The 22,064-nt window shown below is 48.2% G+C and overlaps 1 protein-coding gene across 1 annotated transcript in view; it reads left to right on the top strand.

Annotated features, from left to right (window-relative positions):
* LOC136626386 (inactive pancreatic lipase-related protein 1-like) overlaps positions 1–15,397 on the top strand; it is a 34,002-nt gene extending 18,605 nt beyond the window's left edge. The window contains exons 8-11 of the mRNA XM_066601385.1: positions 74–172; positions 2,469–2,588; positions 3,463–3,581; positions 15,123–15,397. Of these exons, the coding sequence (XP_066457482.1) occupies positions 74–172; positions 2,469–2,588; positions 3,463–3,581; positions 15,123–15,227 (443 nt within the window). The 3' untranslated portion in view covers positions 15,228–15,397. The remainder of the gene's footprint in view (positions 1–73; positions 173–2,468; positions 2,589–3,462; positions 3,582–15,122) is intronic.
* The last annotated feature ends 6,667 nt before the right edge of the window (positions 15,398–22,064 follow it).

Raw genomic sequence — 22,064 nt, 5'->3', positions numbered from 1 at the left:
ACAAATGGGTTATACAAGGTTTTTTAAATGTTTTCGATTGTAAAAATCTCAATATTTTTCTAAATCACTGCAGGTTTGGGGTACATAAGTCCTATCGGTGATGTGGATTTCTATCCCAATGGAGGGCAGAATATGCCGGAATGCCCCGATGTCAGTTCCATCCAGAATACAGGTAAAAAGATGCATAAAACCAAATGCCACCCAACGTCACGCCTCTTACTCCCACCAAAGGGTCCACGTAGAGCATTTTTAGTGACTTTTTCTCAGCCCTAGAATCTCCACCCAAACCATCACCCAAATACTATATTGTCGGAGCAGCCGCCGTCCGCTAACTGCACGCCCTTACATTTTTCTGTTTAGTTGAAGCATTTTTCGTTAAAGTGATAACGGGAAGGGCAACCAATATGGCCGCCGCCACTACGTATGGTGACAGCTATAACATAAAGAAGAAGTCTCGCTCCTGGAATACTGACATATGGACAATGCATGGCCTCTGGGGCCTGTACACTGCTTGTGGGGTACATGACTCGTATCCTGCATTCATTCCGATGGGTTCTTCTGTCCCTACACAATGGTATTAAAAAACTAAAAAGTGTTGTGGCCAAGGTTTGTAACATGTAATACATGTGGGGTCGTCACACCTTTACGCTTTGTTTACATTTTATTATGTTGTGGCCTTGTGCAAATGTAAAAAAAAAAAGTTTCCCCCTCATTCTTCACTCAGTACACCATAAAGACCAAGTGGAACAGAATGTTAGAGATCTTTATACATTTTTTTAAAAATGAAAACCTACCATTTTGCATCGACAGAAGTGTTCAGATGTGGAAAAAACAGCGTGTATCACTGCAGCAAAACTCATAAAACTGTATTAGAATCTATCCTTAAAAAGGTAAAATGCTCATATGTGCGAACAGGAACCTATGGGGTGTTCGATTGGGTCCAAGTCAGGCACTCAAGGACATTCACAGAGTTGTCCCTAAGCTCCTCCTGTTTTGTCTTAGCCGAGGTCTTAGGGTCATTGTCTTGTTGAAAGGTGAACCTTCTGCCCAATCTGAGGTCCTTGTGCTCTGGATCCAGTTGTCATTATCTCTGTACTTTGCTTCATTCAGCTTTCCCTCCACCCTGACCGGTCTACCCTCCCCCAGCATGATGCTCCACCACCAGGCTTCACTGTAGAGATGGTATTGGACAGGTGATGAGTGGAACCTGGTTTCCATCCACCCTGACCGGTCTCCCCTCCCCCAGCATGATGCTCCACCACCAGGCTTCACTGTAGGGATGGTATTAGGCCAGTGATGAGCGGCGCCTGGTTTCCATCCACCCTGACCGGACTCCCCTCCCCCAGCATGATGCTCCACCACCAGCCTTCACTGTAGGGATGGTATTGGGCTGGTGATGAGTGGCGCCTGCTTTCCATCCACCCTGACCGGTCTCCCCTCCCCTAGCATGATGCTCCACCACTGTAGGGATGGTATTGGGCCGGTGATGAGAAGCACCTGGTTTCCTACAGATAAATTGAGGCTAAAAAGTTCAATCTTGGTTTCATCAGGCCAGAGAATCTTATTTCTCACAGTCTGAGGGTCCTTTAGGTGCTTTTTGATAAACTTTCAAGTGTCTTTTATTGAGGAGATTCTTCTTTCTGGCCACTTTACCATAAAGCCCAGATTGGTGCAGACATTTCTCCCATCTGCACATAGGATCTGTGGAGCTCAGCCAGAGTGACCATTAGGTTCTTGGTCTCCTCTCTTACTGAGGCCCTTCTCACCCGATGACTTAGTTTGGTGGGTCGGCAGCTCTAGGAAGAGTCCTGGTTGTTCCACATGTCTTCCTTGTAAGAATTATGGGGGCCGCTGGGCTCTTGGGAACTTTCAGGGCAGCAGAAATGTTTTTGGAGCTTCTCCAGATCTGCGCCTCCACACAATCCAGTCTCTGAGCTCTACAGGCAGTTTTTCCTCCTCATGGTTTGGTTTTGGCTCCTTCTATAGACAGGGAGGGTTGCTTTTTTAAAATTAAGTCAAATCAACTGAATTTACCCCAAGTGACTTCAATCAAAGAGTAGAAACATCTCACAGATGATCAAGAGAAATAAGAGCCCCGGGGCTAAGTTTAAAGTGTCATACCACAGAGTCTGAATACTAATGATGATGTAAAATGTAAAATGTACAACTATTTCTCCCATTCGGTTGTCACTTGGTCATTATGGGGTTCTGAGTGCAGAATGAGGGGGAAAAACTTTTTTTAAATTTGCACAAAGTCACAACATAACAAAATATAATAAAAGGATCTGCAGGCTTTCCAAATACATTGTATATATCGCCGAGGAGGAGATCTGCATCTCTTGGTTGCATATTATTCCCAAGTTTTAAACTCCTGGCCCCATCTATAAATTTCTCCCATGTGAGGTATGCAGCCCCATTCATCGCCTTCACTACTCCTCTTCTAGTCTGAATGACTTCTGGTTTTGCAGTTCTTTGTCTGCTCTCTACCATGGCGGGACCCCTCAACTGCTCTGAAAGCTTCCAGGCCAAATTTGTCGGCTGCGAAGAGTTGTTAAAAGACGTAATCCTGACATTCGAGGAATTAAAAGGTAAAGTTCATCATCTGAAAGTTAATAAAGTCATTAAGAAAACACTAAATATGTAGGTCTATCAAGGTTTGACCCCTTGGATCCCCAACAATCAGCAGGCAGGTAAATCGCCTCCTCCTTAGAAGCAGTGCTCCGACACAGCACCTATTTCTAGAACAGGACTGAGCTGCGGTACTAGATCCCGCCACACATTTATATGGCAAACAATGAAGGATTGGTAGCTCTCCAGCTGATGGTTGGTGGTCCCAGAGGTCTTCTTCAATTAAACATTAATTTAATGCCTCTATGACTGGGGGCAGGGTTTATGTTCCTATTAAGCCACAAAGCAGCTCCCTAACCAAGTGTCCATCAACTTTCCTCATGGCAGAAGATCTTCTTCTCTGCTTACAATGTCAGGGAGATAGCCTCAACAGAGCTTCCCTGATCAGGTGTCCATCCACTTTCCTCATGGGCCCAGGATCTGGCCTCACCATCAGATCCTTGGTCCTTCTTAGATGGCTCAGACCCTCCAACTAATGCCGCTGACCACATGTGCTTAGTCTCTTCACAACACCCTCCTCTTGTTGTACAGCAAAGGTATGCATAACTAACAGTGATAACAATAGGTGAAGACCGGTCCATGAAGTCCTATGCCTTCCGCACACACTGGAAGAATTCCTTGCATTGGTCAGCCTGTGAGGGCGATTTCTTGAGTAAAGTCCCCAGCAAGGCATAACAGTGCTACAACCCCTTCCCCCTTCAACATGTGTCTGGACGGGTAGATTAAGACAATAGTAAATCATGGTGTGGAGAATGATACAGACCCTTTATGGAGTCCAGTTTATGGGGGAACAAAGTCAATAAAGTAACAAACTAGTGTTTTTTCTTTTTCCAGAGAAATTGTACGAAGGCTTTTGCAGTCACTTCCAATCCATCCTGTATTTTACGAACAGCATTGGTGATTCCAAAAAGTATGCGGCCTGCCCATGTGACCCTGTGGGAAACTGCCTACAGGTGAGTATACACACTGCTCACCTTCACACGCTCCACCAATGATGAATCGCTCACATAGCTCGCGGGGTCTCCACCACCTCCACCCATCATAGAGATAGGCAAATAATATAGATTCTACAAAACGCCAACCATCTGGATTTGTTCCAAATCTCAAACCAGCAAATCCAATCTCTGCAAGCCTCGAAGGTGGTGAATCGCTTCTGCCATCTATAGTCACCACATTTAAAGGGATTCTCCAACTAAATTTATGGCATGAGAAGAGAAAAGGGAAGTCTGATCTGAGTACTTCCACCCATTCTCTTATGATCAGAGTCAGTTCTGTCTTGGTCTGAAGACAGGACAGAAGAAGTAGACAACGAAATCCTTGCTATTGTGGCCTTGATAGAACAATATGAGAGAAGGGCCACCAGAACAGAAATTAGTGATCTCCAGATATAGGCGCCCCCTTATGTAGAGTACAGCTGACGTTGAACAGTTATTCAGTCCTGGGTATTTCTGTCCCTTCCTGGCAGTGTTTGGGGACCCTCATTTCTCTCTACTTCCCTCTGTTTTGTGGGTTGATGCCCTTTCCTTCTTGCCTTCATTGAGTATTGAAGCAAGAGTAGAGGAGGAAGGGACGTACATACAGGGCCGGCTCCAGGTTTATGTGGGCCCTTGGGCGATAGAGTCTCAGTGGGCCCCTCTTTCTATCAATACTCCTTATACCTCAGTTATCAATAATACCCTCTTTTGCCTCAGTCAGTCATAATACCTTATTTTGCCACCTTTTATAAACAGTGTACCCTTTTGCCCTTTTTAGATATAATAATGTGATAATATCAGGGTTCATACGCATCATGGAAAACCTGGAAATGTCATGGAATTTTCTGATTTGTCATGGATTTTTGTATTTTGTCATGGAAGTGGAGTAATAATAATAATTTTTGAGATTCTTGTGCGTTTTAGTTGTTTGTTCAAAGCAATTTCTTTATTTGATTACAATCCACTATTGTGCTTAACCGCTTCCCTCCCCATGACGTAAAGGTACGTCAAGGGAGCAGGGTACTTCCTGCAAAATGAAGTACCCTTACGTCATAGGGATAGCGCGAGATCATGACAGATCTCGGGCTACGCAGGAGCGGGAGTCGGCTGTCACTGATAGCTGGCTCCCCAGCACTGCTGTCCACCACTTTCAGCAGGTGGGGATTTAAAAATCCCCGCCTCCTGAAAGGGCTGTGCTGATTGGCTGAGGGCTCAGCCAATAGCAGCTAGTGCTTAGCTATTGGCTGAGCGCTCAGCCAATTACAGATAGTGCTTAGCTATTCATTTATGAATAGCTAAGATAGTGCTATTCTCCATTTCTTTTCAATGGAGCTAGCGGTGCTGCCGCTGGCCACATCGAAAATGCTAGCGATATCCCGGCGTGATGCTTTTTTTTTTCTCGCACTGCGCTGCGAGACTTTTCCTTTACTCTTGCAGCGCAGTGGAGAAAAAAACGCCAGTGGGTGTGAGCCCTAAATAATACAAAAAATATTTCAGATTTTAAAGTTTTTGGTTGGGGATTTTTTATAACAAAACATATATTTAACTGGAAATAGCTTGACTTAGCAGGGTGTGCCTTTTATTCTTGTCTATAAAAAAGCAAAAAAACAATAAGGGTGCTTTCACGCTTGCTAGAAAACTGCACATTTTTTGGGCGATGCGAGAGTGATGGAAAGCGCAGAATTATGAAACCAATGATTTTCAATGGTTTCTTTCACATTTGCGATGGTGCGAGAAGAAAAAATCACGGTATGCTCCATCTTTCTGCATTTTTTTGTAATCTCCCGTGTTTCCCTATGAGCCTCCTTTTTATCACATCGCAAATCAGGAACTTGCAATTTTCATGCGATGCGTTTTAATCATTAGTCCAATTGACTTTTGCGCCGAATTGCGGCAAAATCGCTTGAGAAAATTGCAAGTGGCAGCCATGTTTTGCCAGAAAAAGCAGTTCTGACGCTCAAAAATTGATTGTCACTAGAGATGAGCGAACACCAAAATGCTCCGGTGCTCGTTACTCGGGACGAAATTATCGCGATGCTCGAGGGTTCGTTTCGAATAACGAACCCCATTGAAGTCAATGGGCGACTCGAGCATTTTTGTATATCGCCGATGCTCGCTAAGGTTTTCATGTGTGAAAATCTTGGCAATTCAAGAAAGTGATGGGAACGACACAGCAACGGATAGGGCAGGCGAGGGGCTACATGTTGGGCTGCATCTCAAGTTCACAGGTCCCACTATTAAGCCACAATACTGGCAAGAGTGCCCCCCCCCCCCTCCCAACAACTTTTACTTCTGAAAAGCCCTCATTAGCAATGCATACCTTAGCTAAGCACCACACTACCTCCAAAAAAGCACAATCACTGCCTGCATGACACTCCGCTGCCACTTCTCCTGGGTTACATGCTGCCCAACCCCCCCCCCCCCCCCCCCGCACGACGCAGTGTCCACAGCGCACACCAACAAACTGTCCCTGCGCAGCCTTCAGCTGCCCTCATGCCACGACACACTCATGTCTATTTATAAGTGCGTCTGCCAGAGGAACCGCAGGCACACACTGCAGAGGGTTGGCATGGCTAGGCAGCCACCCCCCCCCCCCCATAAAAGGGACGGGGCGATAGTCCACAATGCTGTACAGAAGCAATGAGAAATCCAATCCTGTGCCACCTCATCCGGAGCAGCACATGTGGGCATAGCAATGGGGAACCCATGTGCCACACACTATTCATTCTGTCAAGGTGTCTGCATGCCCCTGTCAGAGCGCGGTTTTTTATAAATAGTCACAGGCAGGAACAACTCCGCAATGGGAATTCCGTGTGCACCCACAGCATGGGTGGCTCCCTGGAACCCACCGACTGTACATAAATGTATCCCATTGCAGTGCCCATCACAGCTGAGGTAACGTCCGATTAAATGCAGGTGGGCTTCGGCCCACACTGCATGTCCAGTCAGACTGGGGTTCTTTAGAAGTGGACAGATGTAGGTTCTACTTCGTGTGGACCGACAGCATGGGTGGGTGCCAAGAAGCCACCGGCGGTACATAAATATATCCCATTGCAGTGCCCAGCACAGCTGAGGTAATGTCATGTTTAATGCAGGTGGGCTTCGGCCCACACTGCATGCCCCAGTCAGACTGGGGTTCTTTAGAAGTGGATACATGCAGTTACAACTCCGTGTGGACCGACAGCATGGGCGGGTGCCAGTAAGCCACCGGCGGTACATAAATATATCCCATTGCAGTGCCCATCACAGCTGAGGTAATGTCGTGCTTAATGCAGGTGGGCTTCGGCCCACACTGCATGCCCCAGTCAGACTGGGGTTCTTTAGAAGTGGACAGATGTAGGTTCTACTTCGTGTGGACCCACAGCATGGGTGGGTGCCAGGAACCCACCGGCGGTACATAAATAAATCCCATTGCATTGCCCAGCACGGCTGAGGTAACATCCGATTAAATGCAGGTGGGCTTCGGCCCAACCTGCATGCCCCAGTCAGACCGCAGTTTTTAATACGTAGACACTGGCAGGTACAAATCCGTAAAGTGAAGTCCCTGCGGACCCACAGCATGGTTGGCTCCCTGGAACCCATCGGTGGTACATAAATGTATCCCATTGCAGTGCCCTACTCAGCAGAGCTAACGTCAGATACAATACAGGTGGGCTTCGGCCCACAGTGCATGCCCCAGTCAGACTGGTAATATGTACCTTAACAGTAACCTCGTTGGTGGTAATGTGGTGGTGACTGCGGACCTAGTAGCGCGGTTTTATTTAGTTGGTTTTCGGAATGTGGCCAGGATTAAGTGGGCCGTGGCGGGGGGATGGTGGGGGGCTCTCTTGTTGTGTCGTTAAAGGTGAAATTCTTGGACTGCCACCAGACGAACCAATGCAAAGGTATTTGCCAAGAATGTTTTCATTGTTCGAGGAGGAGGGGGATGTTTTGGAGGCACTGTGTGTCCTCTCCACGTGTCCGTGGTTATATGCACCTTAACAGTAACAGCGTTGGTGGGAAATGGCCTCGCCGCCATCATGTCTTTGGGAAGCCTCTGTTTCCACACCCCAGTGACATACCATTAGCAGCGGTATAGGCAGAGCCCAGAATTATTAACATTTCAGCGGTAGCATTAGGGACAGGCCCCACTAACATATCACTAGCAGCATTATAGGGGGAGCACAGTATTAGTTCCATTTCAGTAATAGTAGCACTCAAGACAGGCCCCAGTAACAATTCCGAAGCAGCAGTATAGGGGGAGCGCAGTCTTAGTTCCATTTCAGTAATAGTAGCACTCAAGACAGGCCCCAGTAACAATTCCGAAGCAGCAGTATAGGGGGAGCGCAGTCTTAGTTCCATTTCAGTAGTAGTAGCAGTTCAGACAGGCCCCAGTAACAATTCCGAAGCAGCAGTATAGGGGGAGCACAGTGTTAGTTCCATTTCAGTAATAGTAGCACTCAAGACAGGCCCCAGTAACAATTCCGAAGCAGCAGTATAGGGGGAGCACAGTATTAGTTCCATTTCAGTAATAGTAGCAGTCAAGACAGGCCTCAGTAACATATCACTAGCAGCAGTATAGGGGGAGCACAGTATTAGTTCCATTTCAGTAGTAGTTGCAGTCTAGACAGGCCCCAGTAACATATCACTAGCAGTAGTATAGGGGGAGCACAGTATTAGTTCCATTTCAGTAATAGTAGCAGTCAAGACAGGCCCCAGTAACATTCCCATTGCAGCAGTTTAGGGAGATAACAGTCTCTTTCACATTTCAGTAGCTACAGTATAGACAAGGCCCCAGTTACATTTATGTAGCAAAAGTGTAGGCCAACCCCACACACCTTTCTGTACCATGAGTGCAGGCGAAGAACATAGAAATTACTATGATTACACTGTAGGTGAGGGCCCAAAAAAATTGGTGTACCAACAGTACTAATGTACCTCAGAAAAATTGGCCATGCCCAACCAAGATGGCTGGTGAAACCCATTAATCGCTTTGGTTAATGTGGCTTAAGTGGTAACTAGGCCTGGAGGCAGCCCAGTTTAAATAAAAATTGGTTGAGGTGAAAGTTTCAACGCTTTAAAGAGCATTGAAACATATAAAAATTGTTTAGAAAAATTATATGACTGAGCCTTGTGGCCCTAAGAAAAATTGCCCGTTCGGCGTGATTACGTGAGGTTTCAGGAGGAGGAGCAGGAGGAGGAGGAGGAATATAATACACAGATTGATGAAGCTAAAAGGTCCCCGTTTTTGATGGGGATACAGAACGATGCTTCCATCCGCGGGTGCAGCCTACGTATTGCTTAGGTATCGCTGCTGTCCGCTGGTGGAGAAGAGAAGTCTGGGGAAATCCAGGCTTTGTTCATCTTGATGAGTGTTAGCCTGTCGGCACTGTCGGTTGACAAGCGGCTACGCTTATCTGTGATGATTCCCCCAGCCGCACTAAACACCCTCTCTGACAAGAAGCTAGCCGCAGGACAAGCAAGCACCTCCAGGGCATACAGCGCGAGTTCAGGCCACGTGTCCAGCTTCGACACCCAGTAGTTGTAGGTGGCAGAGGCGTCACGGAGGACGGTCGTGCGATCGGCTACGTACTCCTTCACCATCCTTTTACAGTGCTCCCGCCGACTCAGCCTTGACTGGGGAGCGGTGACACAGTCTTGCTAGGGAGCCAGAAAGCTGTCCAGGGCCTTAAAGAGTGTTGCACTGCCTGTGCTGTACATGCTGCTCGATCTCCGCGCCTCCCCTGCTACCTGGCCCTCGGAACTGCGCCTTCTGCCACTAGCGCTGTCGGATGGGAATTTTACCATCAGCTTGTCCGCCAGGGTCCTGTGGTATAGCAACACTCTCGAACCCCTTTCCTCTTCGGGAATGAGAGTGGAAAGGTTCTCCTTATACCGTGGGTCGAGCAGTGTGTACACCCAGTAATCCGTAGTGGCCAGAATGCGTGCAACGCGAGGGTCACGAGAAAGGCATCCTAACATGAAGTCAGCCATGTGTGCCAGGGTACCTGTACGCAACACATGGCTGTCTTCACTAGGAAGATCACTTTCAGGATCCTCCTCCTCCTCCTCCTCCTCCTCCTCCGGCCATACACGCTGAAAGGATGACAGGCAAGCAGCATGGGTACCGTCAGCAGTGGGCCAAGCTGTATCTTCCCCCTCCTCCTCATCCTCCTCATGCTCCTCCTCCTCCTCCTCAACGCGCTGAGATATAGACAGGAGGGTGCTCTGACTATCCAGCGACATACTGTCTTCCCCCGCCTCCGTTTCTGATTCCAAAGTGTCTGCCTTTATGCTTTGCAGGGAACTTCTCAAGAGGCATAGCAGACGAATGGTGACGCTAATGATTGCAGCATCGCCGCTTACCACCTGGGTAGACTCCTCAAACTTTCCAAGAACCTGGCAGATGTCTGCCAACCAGGCCCACTCTTCTGAAAAGAATTGAGGAGGCTGACTCCCACTGCGCCGCCCATGTTGGAGTTGGTATTCCACTATAGCTCTACGCTGCTCATAGAGCCTGGCCAACATGTGGAGCGTAGAGTTCCACTGTGTGGGCACGTTGCACAGCAGTCGGTGCACTGGCAGATTAAACCGATGTTGCAGGGTGCGCAGGGTGGCAGCGTCCATGTGGGACTTGCGGAAATGTGCGCAGAGCCGGCGCGCCTTTACGAGCAGGTCTGACAAGCGTGGGTAGCTTTTCAGAAAGCGCTGAACCACCAAATTAAAGACGTGGGCCAGGCATGGCATGTGCGTGAGGCTGCCGAGCTGCAGAGCCGCCACCAGGTTACGGCCGTTGTCACACACGACCATGCCCGATTGGAGGCTCAGCGGCGCAAGCCAGCGGTCGGTCTGCTCTGTCAGACCCTGCAGCAGTTCGTGGGCCGTGTGCCTCTTATCTCCTATGCTGAGTAGTTTCAGCACGGCCTGCTGACGCTTGCCCACCGCTGTGCTGCCATGCCGCGCGACACCGACTGCTGGCGACGTCCTGCTGCTGCTGACACATCTAGATTGTGAGACAGAGGTTGCGGAGAAGGAGGAGGAGGAGGAGGAGGGTGCTTTAGTGGAGGAAGCATACACCGCCGCAGATACCACTACCGAGCTGGGGCCCGCAATTCTGGGGGTGGGTAGGACGTTAGCGGTCCCAGGCTCTGACTCTGTCCCAGCCTCCACTAAATTCACCCAATGTGCCGTCAGGTAGATATAGTGGCCCTGCCCGCCAGTGCTTGTCCACGTGTCCGTTGTTAAGTGGACCTTGGCAGTAACCGCGTTGGTGAGGGCGCGTACAATGTTGCGGGAGACGTGGTCGTGCAGGGCTGGGACGGCACATCGGGAAAAGTAGTGGCGACTGGGAACTGAGTAGCGCGGGGCTGCCGCCGCCATCATACTTTTGAAGGACTCCGTTTCCACAACCCTATACGGCAGCATCTCCTGGCTGATAAATTTTGCTATGTGCACGGTTAACGCTTGAGCGTGCGGGTGCGTGGCGGCGTACTTGCGCTTGCGCTCCAACACTTGCGCTAGCGACGGCTGGACGCTGCGCTGGCAGACATTGCTGGATGGGGCCGAGGACAGCGGAGGTGAGGGTGTGGGTGCAGGCCAGGAGACGGTAGTGCCTGTGTCCTCAGAGCGGGCTTGGATCTCAGTGGCAGGTTGGGGCACAGGGGGAGAGGCAGCGGTGCAAACCGGAGGAGGTGAACGGCCTTCGTCCCAGCTTGTGGGGTGCTTGGCCATCATATGCCTGCGCATGCTGGTGGTGGTGAGGCTGTTGGTGGTGGCTCCCCGGCTGATCTTGGCGCGACAAAGGTTGCACACCACTGTTCGTCGGTCGTCTGCACTCTCAGTGAAAAACTGCCAGACCTTAGAGCACCTCGGCCTCTGCAGGGTGGCATGGCGCGAGGGTGCGCTTTGGGAAACAGTTGGTGGATTATTCGGTCTGGCCCTGCCTCTACCCCTGGACACCGCACTGCCTCTTGCAACCTGCCCTGCTGCTGCCCTTGCCTCCCCCTCTGAAGACCTGTCCTGAGTAGGCATTGCACACCAGGTGGGGTCAGTCACCTCATCGTCCTGCTGCTCTTCCTCCGAATCCTCTGTGCGCTCCTCCCTCGGACTTACTGCCCTCACTACTACCTGACTGAAAGACAACTGTGTCTCATCGTCATCGTCCTCCTCACCCACTGAAAGGTCTTGAGACAGTTGCCGGAAGTCCCCAGCCTTATCCCCCGGACCCCGTGAACTTTCCAATGGTTGGGCATCAGCCACGATAAACTCCTCTGGTGGGAGAGGAACCACTGCTGCCCAATCTGAGCAGGGGCCCGAGAACAGTTCCTGGGAGTCTGCCCGCTCCTGAGAATGTGTCATTGTAGTGGAGTGAGGAGGCTGGGAGGAAGGAGGAGCAGCAGACAGAGGATTCGGATTTGCAGCAGTGGATGGCGTAGAACTCTGGGTGGTCGATAGATTGCTGGAAGCACTTTCTGCCATCCACGACAGGACCTGCTCACACTGCTCATTTTCTAATAAAGGTCTCCCGCGTGGACCCATTAATTGTGCGATGAATGTGGGGATGCCAGAAACGTGCCTCTCTCCTAATCCCGCAGCAGTCGGCTGCGATACACCTGGATCAGGAGCTCGGCCTGTGCCCACACCCCGACTTGGGCCTCCGCGTCCTCGCCCGCGTCCACGTCCTCTAGGCCTACCCCTACCCCTCAGCATGCTGCATTACCAGTAGTGCAGAAACAGAACGCTGTAAGAAATAATGTGGCGCAAGCCTGCTGTTAAACTTAGCTGGCAGCGTATGATTTTTTTAAAGTTCTCCACCCAGCACACACGTACCCAGAACGCTGAGCACTGTGAGAGGCAGGCCAAATAGATTTTTGGCCCTTTTTTTTTAAAGGAAAGGCCCACTGCGTATATTCAATCAATAATATACATCTTCTGGCCCTGGAGTGTGTCACAGAACTGCAGAGTGTTGCACTGTTATTAACTGCAGCAGAGCGGTGATTTCACAGCCAGGAAATAAATTGGCGCAAGCCTGCTGTTAAACTTAGCTGGCTGCGTATGATTTTTTTAAAGTTCTCCACCCAGCACACACGTACCCAGAACGCTGAGCACTGTGAGAGGCAGGCCAAATAGATTTTTGGCCCTTTTTTTTTTTAAAGGAAAGGCCCACTGAGTATATTCAATCAATAATATATGTCTTCTGGCCCTGCCTCCACAATTCTGTCCCTGGACTATTACTGCAGGGCGCAATGCTCTGCACAGCCGATATACCAAAAAAAAAAAAGTGCAACACTGCAAAAAGCAGGCTCCACAGTACTGCACACGGTTACATGTGGCCCTAAGAAGGACCGTTGGGGTTCTTGAAGCCTACAATCACTCCTAACACTCTCCCTGCCTAACCCCCACTTCTGTCCCTGTAGTAGTACTGCAGGGCGCAATGCTCTGCACGACCGATATACCAAAAAAAAAAAGGGTGCAACACTGCAAAAAAGCAGCCTCCACAGTACTGCACACGGTTAGATGTGGCCCTAAGAAGGACCGTTGGGGTTCTTGAAGCCTACACTAACTCCTAACACTCTCCCTATAGCAGCTCCAACACTATAGCACTTTCCCTCAGCTATCTCACAACGCATCTGTGGCAAGCCGCGGGAGGGGCCGATTTATATACTCGGGTGACACCTGATCTTCCCAACCACTCACAGCAGGGGGGTGGTATAGGGCTTGAACGTCACAGGGGGAAGTTGTAATGCCTTCCCTGTCTTTCTCTTGGCCAGAAAAGCATGCTAACGTCTCAGAGATGAAAGTGAAAGTAACTCGAACATCGCGTGGTACTCGTTACGAATAACGAGCATCCCGAACACCCTAATATTCGCCCGAGCATCAAGCTCGGACAAGTACGTTCGCTCATCTCTAATTGTCACGCAGCGATATCGTGATCGCCAGCGTGAAAGAGCCCTAAACCTTTGATTCCATGTATTTTGAGTCATTGAAAATCAAGATTTTGTCATGGAAAAGTCCTGGGAAACTTTTTTTGAAAACCCGTATGAACTGTGAATATAAAAACAGTACATACTCAACTCACCAGCAGCTGAAGTTGGCACCGCTGTGCCTGCTGTCATTACTTCTGTGTCATGCGATTTATGCGTGTGACACGATCAAACAAACTGGATGTCAGACAGCGGCGCCGACTGCGGCTGCCGGGAGCGACAATGGCAGTATGTACTGCTTGTATCCTATTAATCAGACTTTAAAATTAAAACTAATGGCTCGACTGCTGGGCCCCCAAAAGCAGGGGCCCCCAGCACCTGCCCAGATGCCGACAGGTCATCCTAGCAATAATTGTTCCTGCGGGGTGGCCGAGGATCATTCCAGCCCTTCCTCCATTCACAATAAGCAAGTAGTTGTTTATAAGTGATAACTACTTGTTCACATGGAACGATCCAATGGTCAGTTTTCTGCTGCAGCGAACCTCCTTATTAACCTTTTGCAATCCAATTTTGGATTCAGGCCTCATGTCCACGGGGAAAATCAGGCCCGCTACGGATTCTCCATGGAGAATCTGCAGCGGGTCCCTCCTGCCCCGCGGACATGAGCGCTGAAAATAGCAATTTAAAAGAATTTACCCATCCGGAGCGGTTCGGGAAAGTCTTCTCTTCCTCACGGCCGGATCTTCTTTTTCGGCTGGCGGATGAATTCGTCACGGCTGCGGCACGTCGCCGGCATGTCGCCGACGTGCCGCGCGCATGCGCCGGGCACATCCGCCGAGCCGAAGCAAGAAAGATGCGGCCGTGAGGAAGAGAAGACCTTCCCGGTCCGCTGCGGATGGGTAAATTCTTTTAAATTCCTATTTTAGGTCTCCCGCGGATCCGGACGGCTTCCATAGGCTTCAATAGAAGCCCGCGGGAGCCGTCCCCGCGGGAGACCCGCACGAAAATGGAGCATGGTCCAGATTTTTTCATGCTCCATTTTTTTAAAAATCACTTTTGTTGACCATCCGCGGGTATTTATCTACCCGCGGGTGGTCAATGCATCCCTATGGGGTGCGGATCCGCGCGCGGGAGAAGAGTTAAAATCCGCTGCGGATTTTAATTCTTCTTTTGCCCGTGGACATGAGGCCTCAGGGTTTCCTAGGGGGTTTTCTCTTTCTACCATTATACAATGGCGCCACCTGCTGGCTAGAGCCAGTACTGCGGTATTGGACATGCTGGAGAGGCTCCCCGACAACAGAACGGCTAGTAATCTACGGTAAGAATACCCTGCTGGACGTCTTCTGACATCGGAAGCTGTACAGACTTCAATCAGAATATCTTCAGATGTCAGACAGTGGATTGCAAAGGGTTAAAACCTACTTAAGACGACAATCATTTCTCTACAATCTAGAAAATTACCTGAAGGCAAAATTGTCCAGACCACAAGGAATATCTGCAAGAGAAGCGAGAGAGAAAGTCACCATGGGGCAAAAATAAAATCCTGAAAAATAATTCTTTTTTATGTATGTTCATTTCTTTAGTTTTCATTTTCATCCTGATACTTTGTCTTCAACAGGGAATACCGGAGCCGTGTGCTGAGGAGGAGCGCCGGCACATGGGGTATCATGCCAGGCCACCTTCATCATCAGAACCGCAAACATTTACCCTGTCTACCACATAGGGTTGTAGAATTGGCCCCGACGTCTCCACTGAACTGGCTGCTTACAAGTCAAGGTCCGAGGACTGGAGAGGCTCATATCACACAAACATTATAACCACGAAGCAAAAGTCATAACAGCGCCATCTCCTCCTACTGCTGTCGGTGGAGGCGCGCGGCATCTTAATAAAGAGTTGTCAAAAAAAGTGGTATCTGTATCTTGAGCCGTAATGGGAGAAGATCCCATGTGACCAATCAGTATCCTGATTCACTGCAGTCAGGTCAACGTTGAGGGTCCTGTGTTATAAATACCAGCTGTACATGTATAATTATATGATAAAGATACCTAGGTTATACCAGGATGGTCCATATCAGGATATTCATGTACAGCTGGTATAAGTTCTACATCTCCTGTATATAGTCTTATGGACCATGCTGGTATAACCCGGGTATCTCCTGTATATAATTATATATGTACAGCTGGTATAAGTTATACATACTGTATAGAGTGATCTGGAGCATACTGGTATAACCTGGGTATCTCCTGTATATAATTATATATGTACAGCTGGTATAGGTTATGCATCTCCCTGTATATAGTGATATGAGGAATGCTGGTATAACCTGGGTATCTCCTGTATATAATTATATATGTACAGCTGGTATAAGTTATTCATCTCCTGTATATAGTGATATGGAGCATGCTGGTATAACCTGGGTATCTCCTGTATATAATTATATATGTACAGCTGGTATAAGTTATACATCCTGTATATAGTAATATGGAGCATGCTGGTATAACCTGGGTATATATTGTATATAATTATATATATACAGCTGGTATAAGTTATACATCCCCTGTATATAGTGATATGGACCATGCTGGTATAACCCGGGTATCTTCTGTATATAATTATATATGTACAGCTGGTATAAGTTATACATCCCCTGTATATAGTGATATGGACCATGCTGGTATAACCTGGGTATCTCCTGTATATAATTATATATATACAGCTGGTATAGGTTATACATCCTGTATATAGTAATATGGAGCATGCTGGTATAACCTGGGTATCTCCTGTATTTTATATGTGTACAGCTGGTATAAGTTATACATCCCCCTGTATATAGTGATATGGAGCATGCTGGTATAAACTGGGGATCTCCTGTATATAATTATATATGTACAGCTGCTATAAGTTATACATCTCCCTGTATATAGTGATATGGAGCATGCTGGTATAACCTGGGTATATCCAGTATATAATTATATATAGAGAGCTGGTATAAGTTATACATCCTGTATATAGTAATATGGAGCATGCTGGTATAACCTGGGTATCTCCTGTATTTTATATGTGTACAGCTGGTATAAGTTATACATCCCCCTGTATATAGTGATATGGAGCATGCTGGTATAACCTGGGTATCTCCTGTATATGATTATATGCACAGCTGGAATAAATTTTACAATTATATACAGGCGATACCCAGGTTATAACAGCATGGTCCATATCACTATATACAGGAGATGTATAACTTATACCAGCGGTACATGTATAATTATATACAGGAGATACCCAGGTTATAACAGCATGGTCCATATCACTATAAACAGGGAGATGTATAACTTATGGTCTCATGTCGAACAGCCCACACTGTGTGTCCCTCCTCTGGTGTCAGAAACGGGTCCGTGGCTGCAAACTACATTAGAGCTTGGACAGGTTTCTGTGTCCAGGCTTGCATGCAGAAGCCAACTCCAGTCTGGAGTACATATGGTCTGGTGGTGGTGGTGGTAATCCCCACCACCAGGCCATATAGACTCCTGCTTTGGAGGATGATGGGGGTTGTTCGGTGGCACAGTAAAGAAGACACCGAAATGAACACTCCTGGACGAGAATAACAGCAGCAATGATTTAAATGTAGTTGTGGTGCATCGGGGGTTAATACAGCAGTCTAGTAGGGGGCTGTAGTTCTTGTATCATGTAGCAGAGTGGCTTCACTAACCTGTCAAGGGAGCTTTTCAGTTATACGGAGTGCAAGATGGACTTCTGGCACTGAGATTTTGTGAAACAACTTTGAAAACTTTCCTGCGACTAGTTATGCACATTCCAGGTCAAAACAGTCAATCATAGCATAACATGAGATATTACAACACAGCAGTGGATGAATGATCATTTGGTTATCGTGCCTTTAAAGATGGCTTCTCAGCAGAGCTACTGGAGCGTCAACCTACAATGCCTTTGGGAATGTCTCCTTCTTGGTTGGTATCGGGAATATCTTTGCTAACAGTTATTGATTCAGTTCCTAACATGCACAGTCCAATTTAGAGTAACCTCTGCTGTGGGGCTCCACTCAAATTGTATTACAATATCCACATGCGGGGACGATTCATCAGCGTGGTAGCTGACTAATACTGTTTCCACCAGAGGTTATGCACAAGGTTCCTTGTTCAACTTATCCTCTCTGTCTAGATTAAGCTCTGTTCCCTTTTCCTCCAAGCTCATAACACCATAATTCCCTGCACAGCAAGGACTGGCACAACAAACATCAGCATTTTATGTATTCCTCTTGCCCCTCATGCTCACTCACAGATATCTCTCTCTGGTCTTCTCACTGGGATGTTAGGTTGCTGCTTCTCTCACTCTCCATTCTAAACTACAACTCAGCCTTTCTGTCTTCTGTCTGCCCCCTCCTACATTCCCAGGATTGTCTTGCTTTGCAAAGCTGCTAGAGTTCTGCTTGCAAAACTGATGCAATTCTGCAAACTTTCTGAGGGTCTGCTTGATAACCAAAATCACATCTCATCTGTGCAATTTAACGCTTATATCTCTGTATAGCCTGAGCTAAGTTTTTGGAAAGTGCATTATGCCGCTTTCACATCTGCGTTGGAATCTCCAGCTGGAAGTTCCATCACAGATGCGGGTTCAAAATACGGAAGAAAAGGCACTGCTTACAGCACTTTTTCTTCCATCTAACAGTTGGGCAGCTGGGCGGAAAAACAGGCGGAGCCCATGGGGATTCCCCTTACCTGCTCCCCAAACAGAGCAGGAAAACAGATCTCTGAGCGCAGATGTGAAACCAACCTTAGTGATAATTTTTTTGCAGCTTCCCAGCCATGTTTGCAATAGAGGGTGCACACCATATCTCCCCCAATCCTGGCCCACCCTCCACTGCTCTTAACTATTACCCCTTACCTGACTCACTTAGTCACCCCTCAAGCCCAACTGCTAGCCCATGCATGCCCTCCCCTGACTCCTTTAAATGTGCCCTCTAGAACTGCCAGTCAGCATGTAATAAACTCCCCACCATCCACAACTTTTTCACTGCTAAATTCCTAAATCTGCTAACTCTCATAGAAACGTGGATACAGCAGTCTGACACGGGCTCCCCTGCTGCACTGTCTTACAATGGCCTGCAGTTCTCCCATACCCCGAGACCAGATGACAGGCGTGGTGGAGGAGTAGGTGCTCTTCTCTTCCTGAAATGTACCTACCAGGTCATCCCCCCATACCATCACTCACTTTTCCATCGTTTGAGGTACATACGCTACGCCTTTTCTGTCTGCTGTCCATGCGAGTAGCAGTTATCTACCGCCCCCCAGGTGCTCCTCGCCTGTTTCTGGACCACTTTACCACCTGGCTCCCCCACTTCCTATCCTGTGAAATCCCAACCCTCATCTTAGGTGATTTTAACATCCCCACTAATGACCCTATCTCCCCATCTGCCTCTCAGCTTCTATTGCTCACCTCCTCCCTTTGGTCTCTCACAACTCACAGCCTCTCCCACTCACAGGTATGGCAATACTCCGGATCTGGTGTTCCGCTGTCTCTGCTCTGCCTCCCACTTCTCTAACTCCCCTCTCCAGCTCTCGGACCATAACCTCCTTTCTTTCTCTGTCAAGCATCCTAGTATCTCCCCAGATCCACCTACCTACTGTACCTACACGAAACTTCAGACTGTTCACACCCAGGTCTTTGCTGAGTCCCTACAGTCCTCTCTGTCCCCCATCTCTCTCTTCTCCTGTCCCAACCTGGCTGCCGCACATTACAAAACCACTCTCAAATGTGCCCTGGATGAAGCGGCGTCCCCCGTAACCCAAGCCATCCGATGCAGACCGCAGCAACCCCGACTCACACCTCAAACGTGCTTCATCCGATGGTGCTCTAGATATGCTAAACGGCTGTGGGGAAAGTCGTAAACATCTGCAGACTTTCTCCATTACAAATTCATGCTCAGAACCTACAACCTCATCCTCCACCATGCCAAACAAGTCTACTTCACCTCTGTCATCTCTTCACTATCTCACAACCCTAAACGGCTCTTTGATACTTTTCACTCCCTTCTAAGCCATAAACCGCAGCCCCCGGTGACGGATCTCAGTGCCGAAGATCTGGCTGCTTACTTCAAAAAGAAAATCGATGACATTCGGCAGGAAATAACTTCCCAATCTCAGACTAGCCCCGACCCTAGTCTTCTCAGTAACAGCCCCTGCTCATTGTACTCAGACCAACGACAGAGGAAAAAGTCTCTTCTTTTCTCCGCTCGCCCCACCACCTGTGCTAGTGACCCTCTACCCTTACACCTCCTCCTGTCCCTCTCCCCTTTAATTATCTCCCATCTCACCACTATTTTCAACCTCTCTCTGACCTTTGGTATTTTCCCCTCCTCTTTCAAACTCGCCATCATATCCCCACTGCTAAAGAAGCCGACTCTAGACTTGACTGATGCTGCCAACTACCAACCCATCTCCAATCTCCCCTTCATCTCCAAACTACTAGAATGCCTGGTTTACTCCCACCTTATAAGCCATCTATCAGAAAACTCTCTTCTTGACCCCTACAGTCTGGCTTCTGCCCCCAACACTCAACAGAAACTGCCCTTACAAAGGTGTCAAATGACCTCCTGACAGCCAAATCAAGGGGTGACTACTCTCTATTCATCCTCCTCGATCTCTCCGCAGCATTTGACACTGTTGACCACAAACTCCTCCTCAGGATGCTTTGCTCCAACCATGGGTACGATGGACGTATCCCACCCAGGAGGTATCTATCCTTCTCAGACACTCCCTACTTTTTTTCATTGCACAATGTGGCTATAGGCAGAGACATGTTACTATACACAATTGTACTATCACTATTTTATGGATTTAAGTCACTTCTCCATTTACCTCTTCAGTGGGAACTCTTGAACAGTAAAAAACGGCAATTAATAGTATAGAATAATAGTATAATTCAAAATAATAGTCAAATACAAGCTGTACACAGTGATAGTGATTACAGTGCAGTTACCTCCAGTGATCACAGGTGACATCTTCACTAGAGTCGAGCGAACGTACTCGTTACGAGTACTTACGCACCCGAGCACCGCCATTTTCGAGTACAGCGGTACTCGCGCGTAAAGATTCGGGGGGCGCCGTGGCGGCACGGGGGGTAGCAGTGGGGAGTGGGGGGGAGAGGGAGAGAGAGAGGGCTCCCCCCTGTTCCCCGCTGCTACCCCCCGCACCGCCGCGCCTCTCCCCGCCCCCCGGCGCCCCCCGAATCTTTACGCCTGAGTACTGAAGTACTCGAAAATGGCGGTACTCGGGTGCGTAAGTACTCATTACGAGTACGTTCGCTCATCTCTAAGATTCTTCACTTATTAGTTTCATTTAATTGTGATCCTTTTTTTCTCCATACGGGCCCAGACCACTATGAAGACTTCTTCCAGCGATGACCAGGCTCTTGGGATTGTGGGGCAGCTCCTAAAATCTAGGACTATTCCACAGATTCTGGGATGGTTGGGAGACATGGATACATATAGCCATATCATTTAAGCCAGAACACAATACCTCATCATATGGCTCGGGGATTTTAGTTGTAAGCAGGACAGAAAGTTAGACAGCTGCCACCTTGCAGTGCACCTTCATCACTCGGACCCCTTATGCCTTGCAAAGTATGTTGTTAGATGTGGGAATAACAGATATATGACAAAAAAAATAATGAGATAACAAGAACCATGAAACTGCTGATCAGTCATGTGGCCAATTACTTGTGACAAGCGAGGGACAAATGGGGGGAAATTCCTAAATGGCTAATGCAAGATTGTAGGTATCCCGGTTAAGATTGAAAGTCCCCACGTCAGTCACATATTGATGTCTTTGTGTCACATCCATTGTGATGATTACAGAGGCGAAGTGATAATTACTGTGTCATCATTGCAATTACTTGTGTGCCCCACTGTAGCAATATCAAGCTGTATTCATATGACATGTGGTCCACCTATCCCCCCCCCCCCCCCCCATACATTATGAAAACTTGAGAAAAGTCTTTGTCATTAGTGACACAAAAGATCGGTGAAATTTCTGGTAGTTGGAGAGTTCAAAGAATCGAAAGGATGCAGAGGGAAAAGTTCCTGCAGGACTCCTAATGTGCAACGTGTAGCAAAATAGCCTACACCAAATCATGTGCCACTTGTCTCCCCCGCCCTGTAATCGTACGTCATCTTAGCCTTTATACCGGGTGAAGGAGCCCTTAATTATCAATGCGTCTGTGACACTGAACAGCAAGGTGAGTGATGGCATTGATCCTAACTGGGGCATTACGCCCATAGGGGGCATTTATAGGAGCGAGCACAATATCAGAAGAGCTGTAAGAAGCTACAGTGACTAATGCTTATGTATACGGGGTGTCCACAGAAATGCCTATCTGGGGGCAAAAGAGGTCTTTCCAGCATAGTACAAGTGGATGTGTGTGGAGCTGCTTGGCATAATATGTGTATCAGGATAAATGCCATAATGAGTCATGTCTCTTGTGCAAATGGCAAGGCTATGAGGAGAGATGCTGCAGTGATACCATGTTTCCTTGAAAATAAGACCCT

Source organism: Eleutherodactylus coqui, chromosome 4, assembly GCF_035609145.1.
Source record: "Eleutherodactylus coqui strain aEleCoq1 chromosome 4, aEleCoq1.hap1, whole genome shotgun sequence".
Lineage (NCBI taxonomy): Eukaryota > Metazoa > Chordata > Amphibia > Anura > Eleutherodactylidae > Eleutherodactylus > Eleutherodactylus coqui.
The sequence above is the reverse complement of the archived record's forward strand: the minus strand, read 5'-3'. Positions and strand labels throughout refer to the sequence as shown.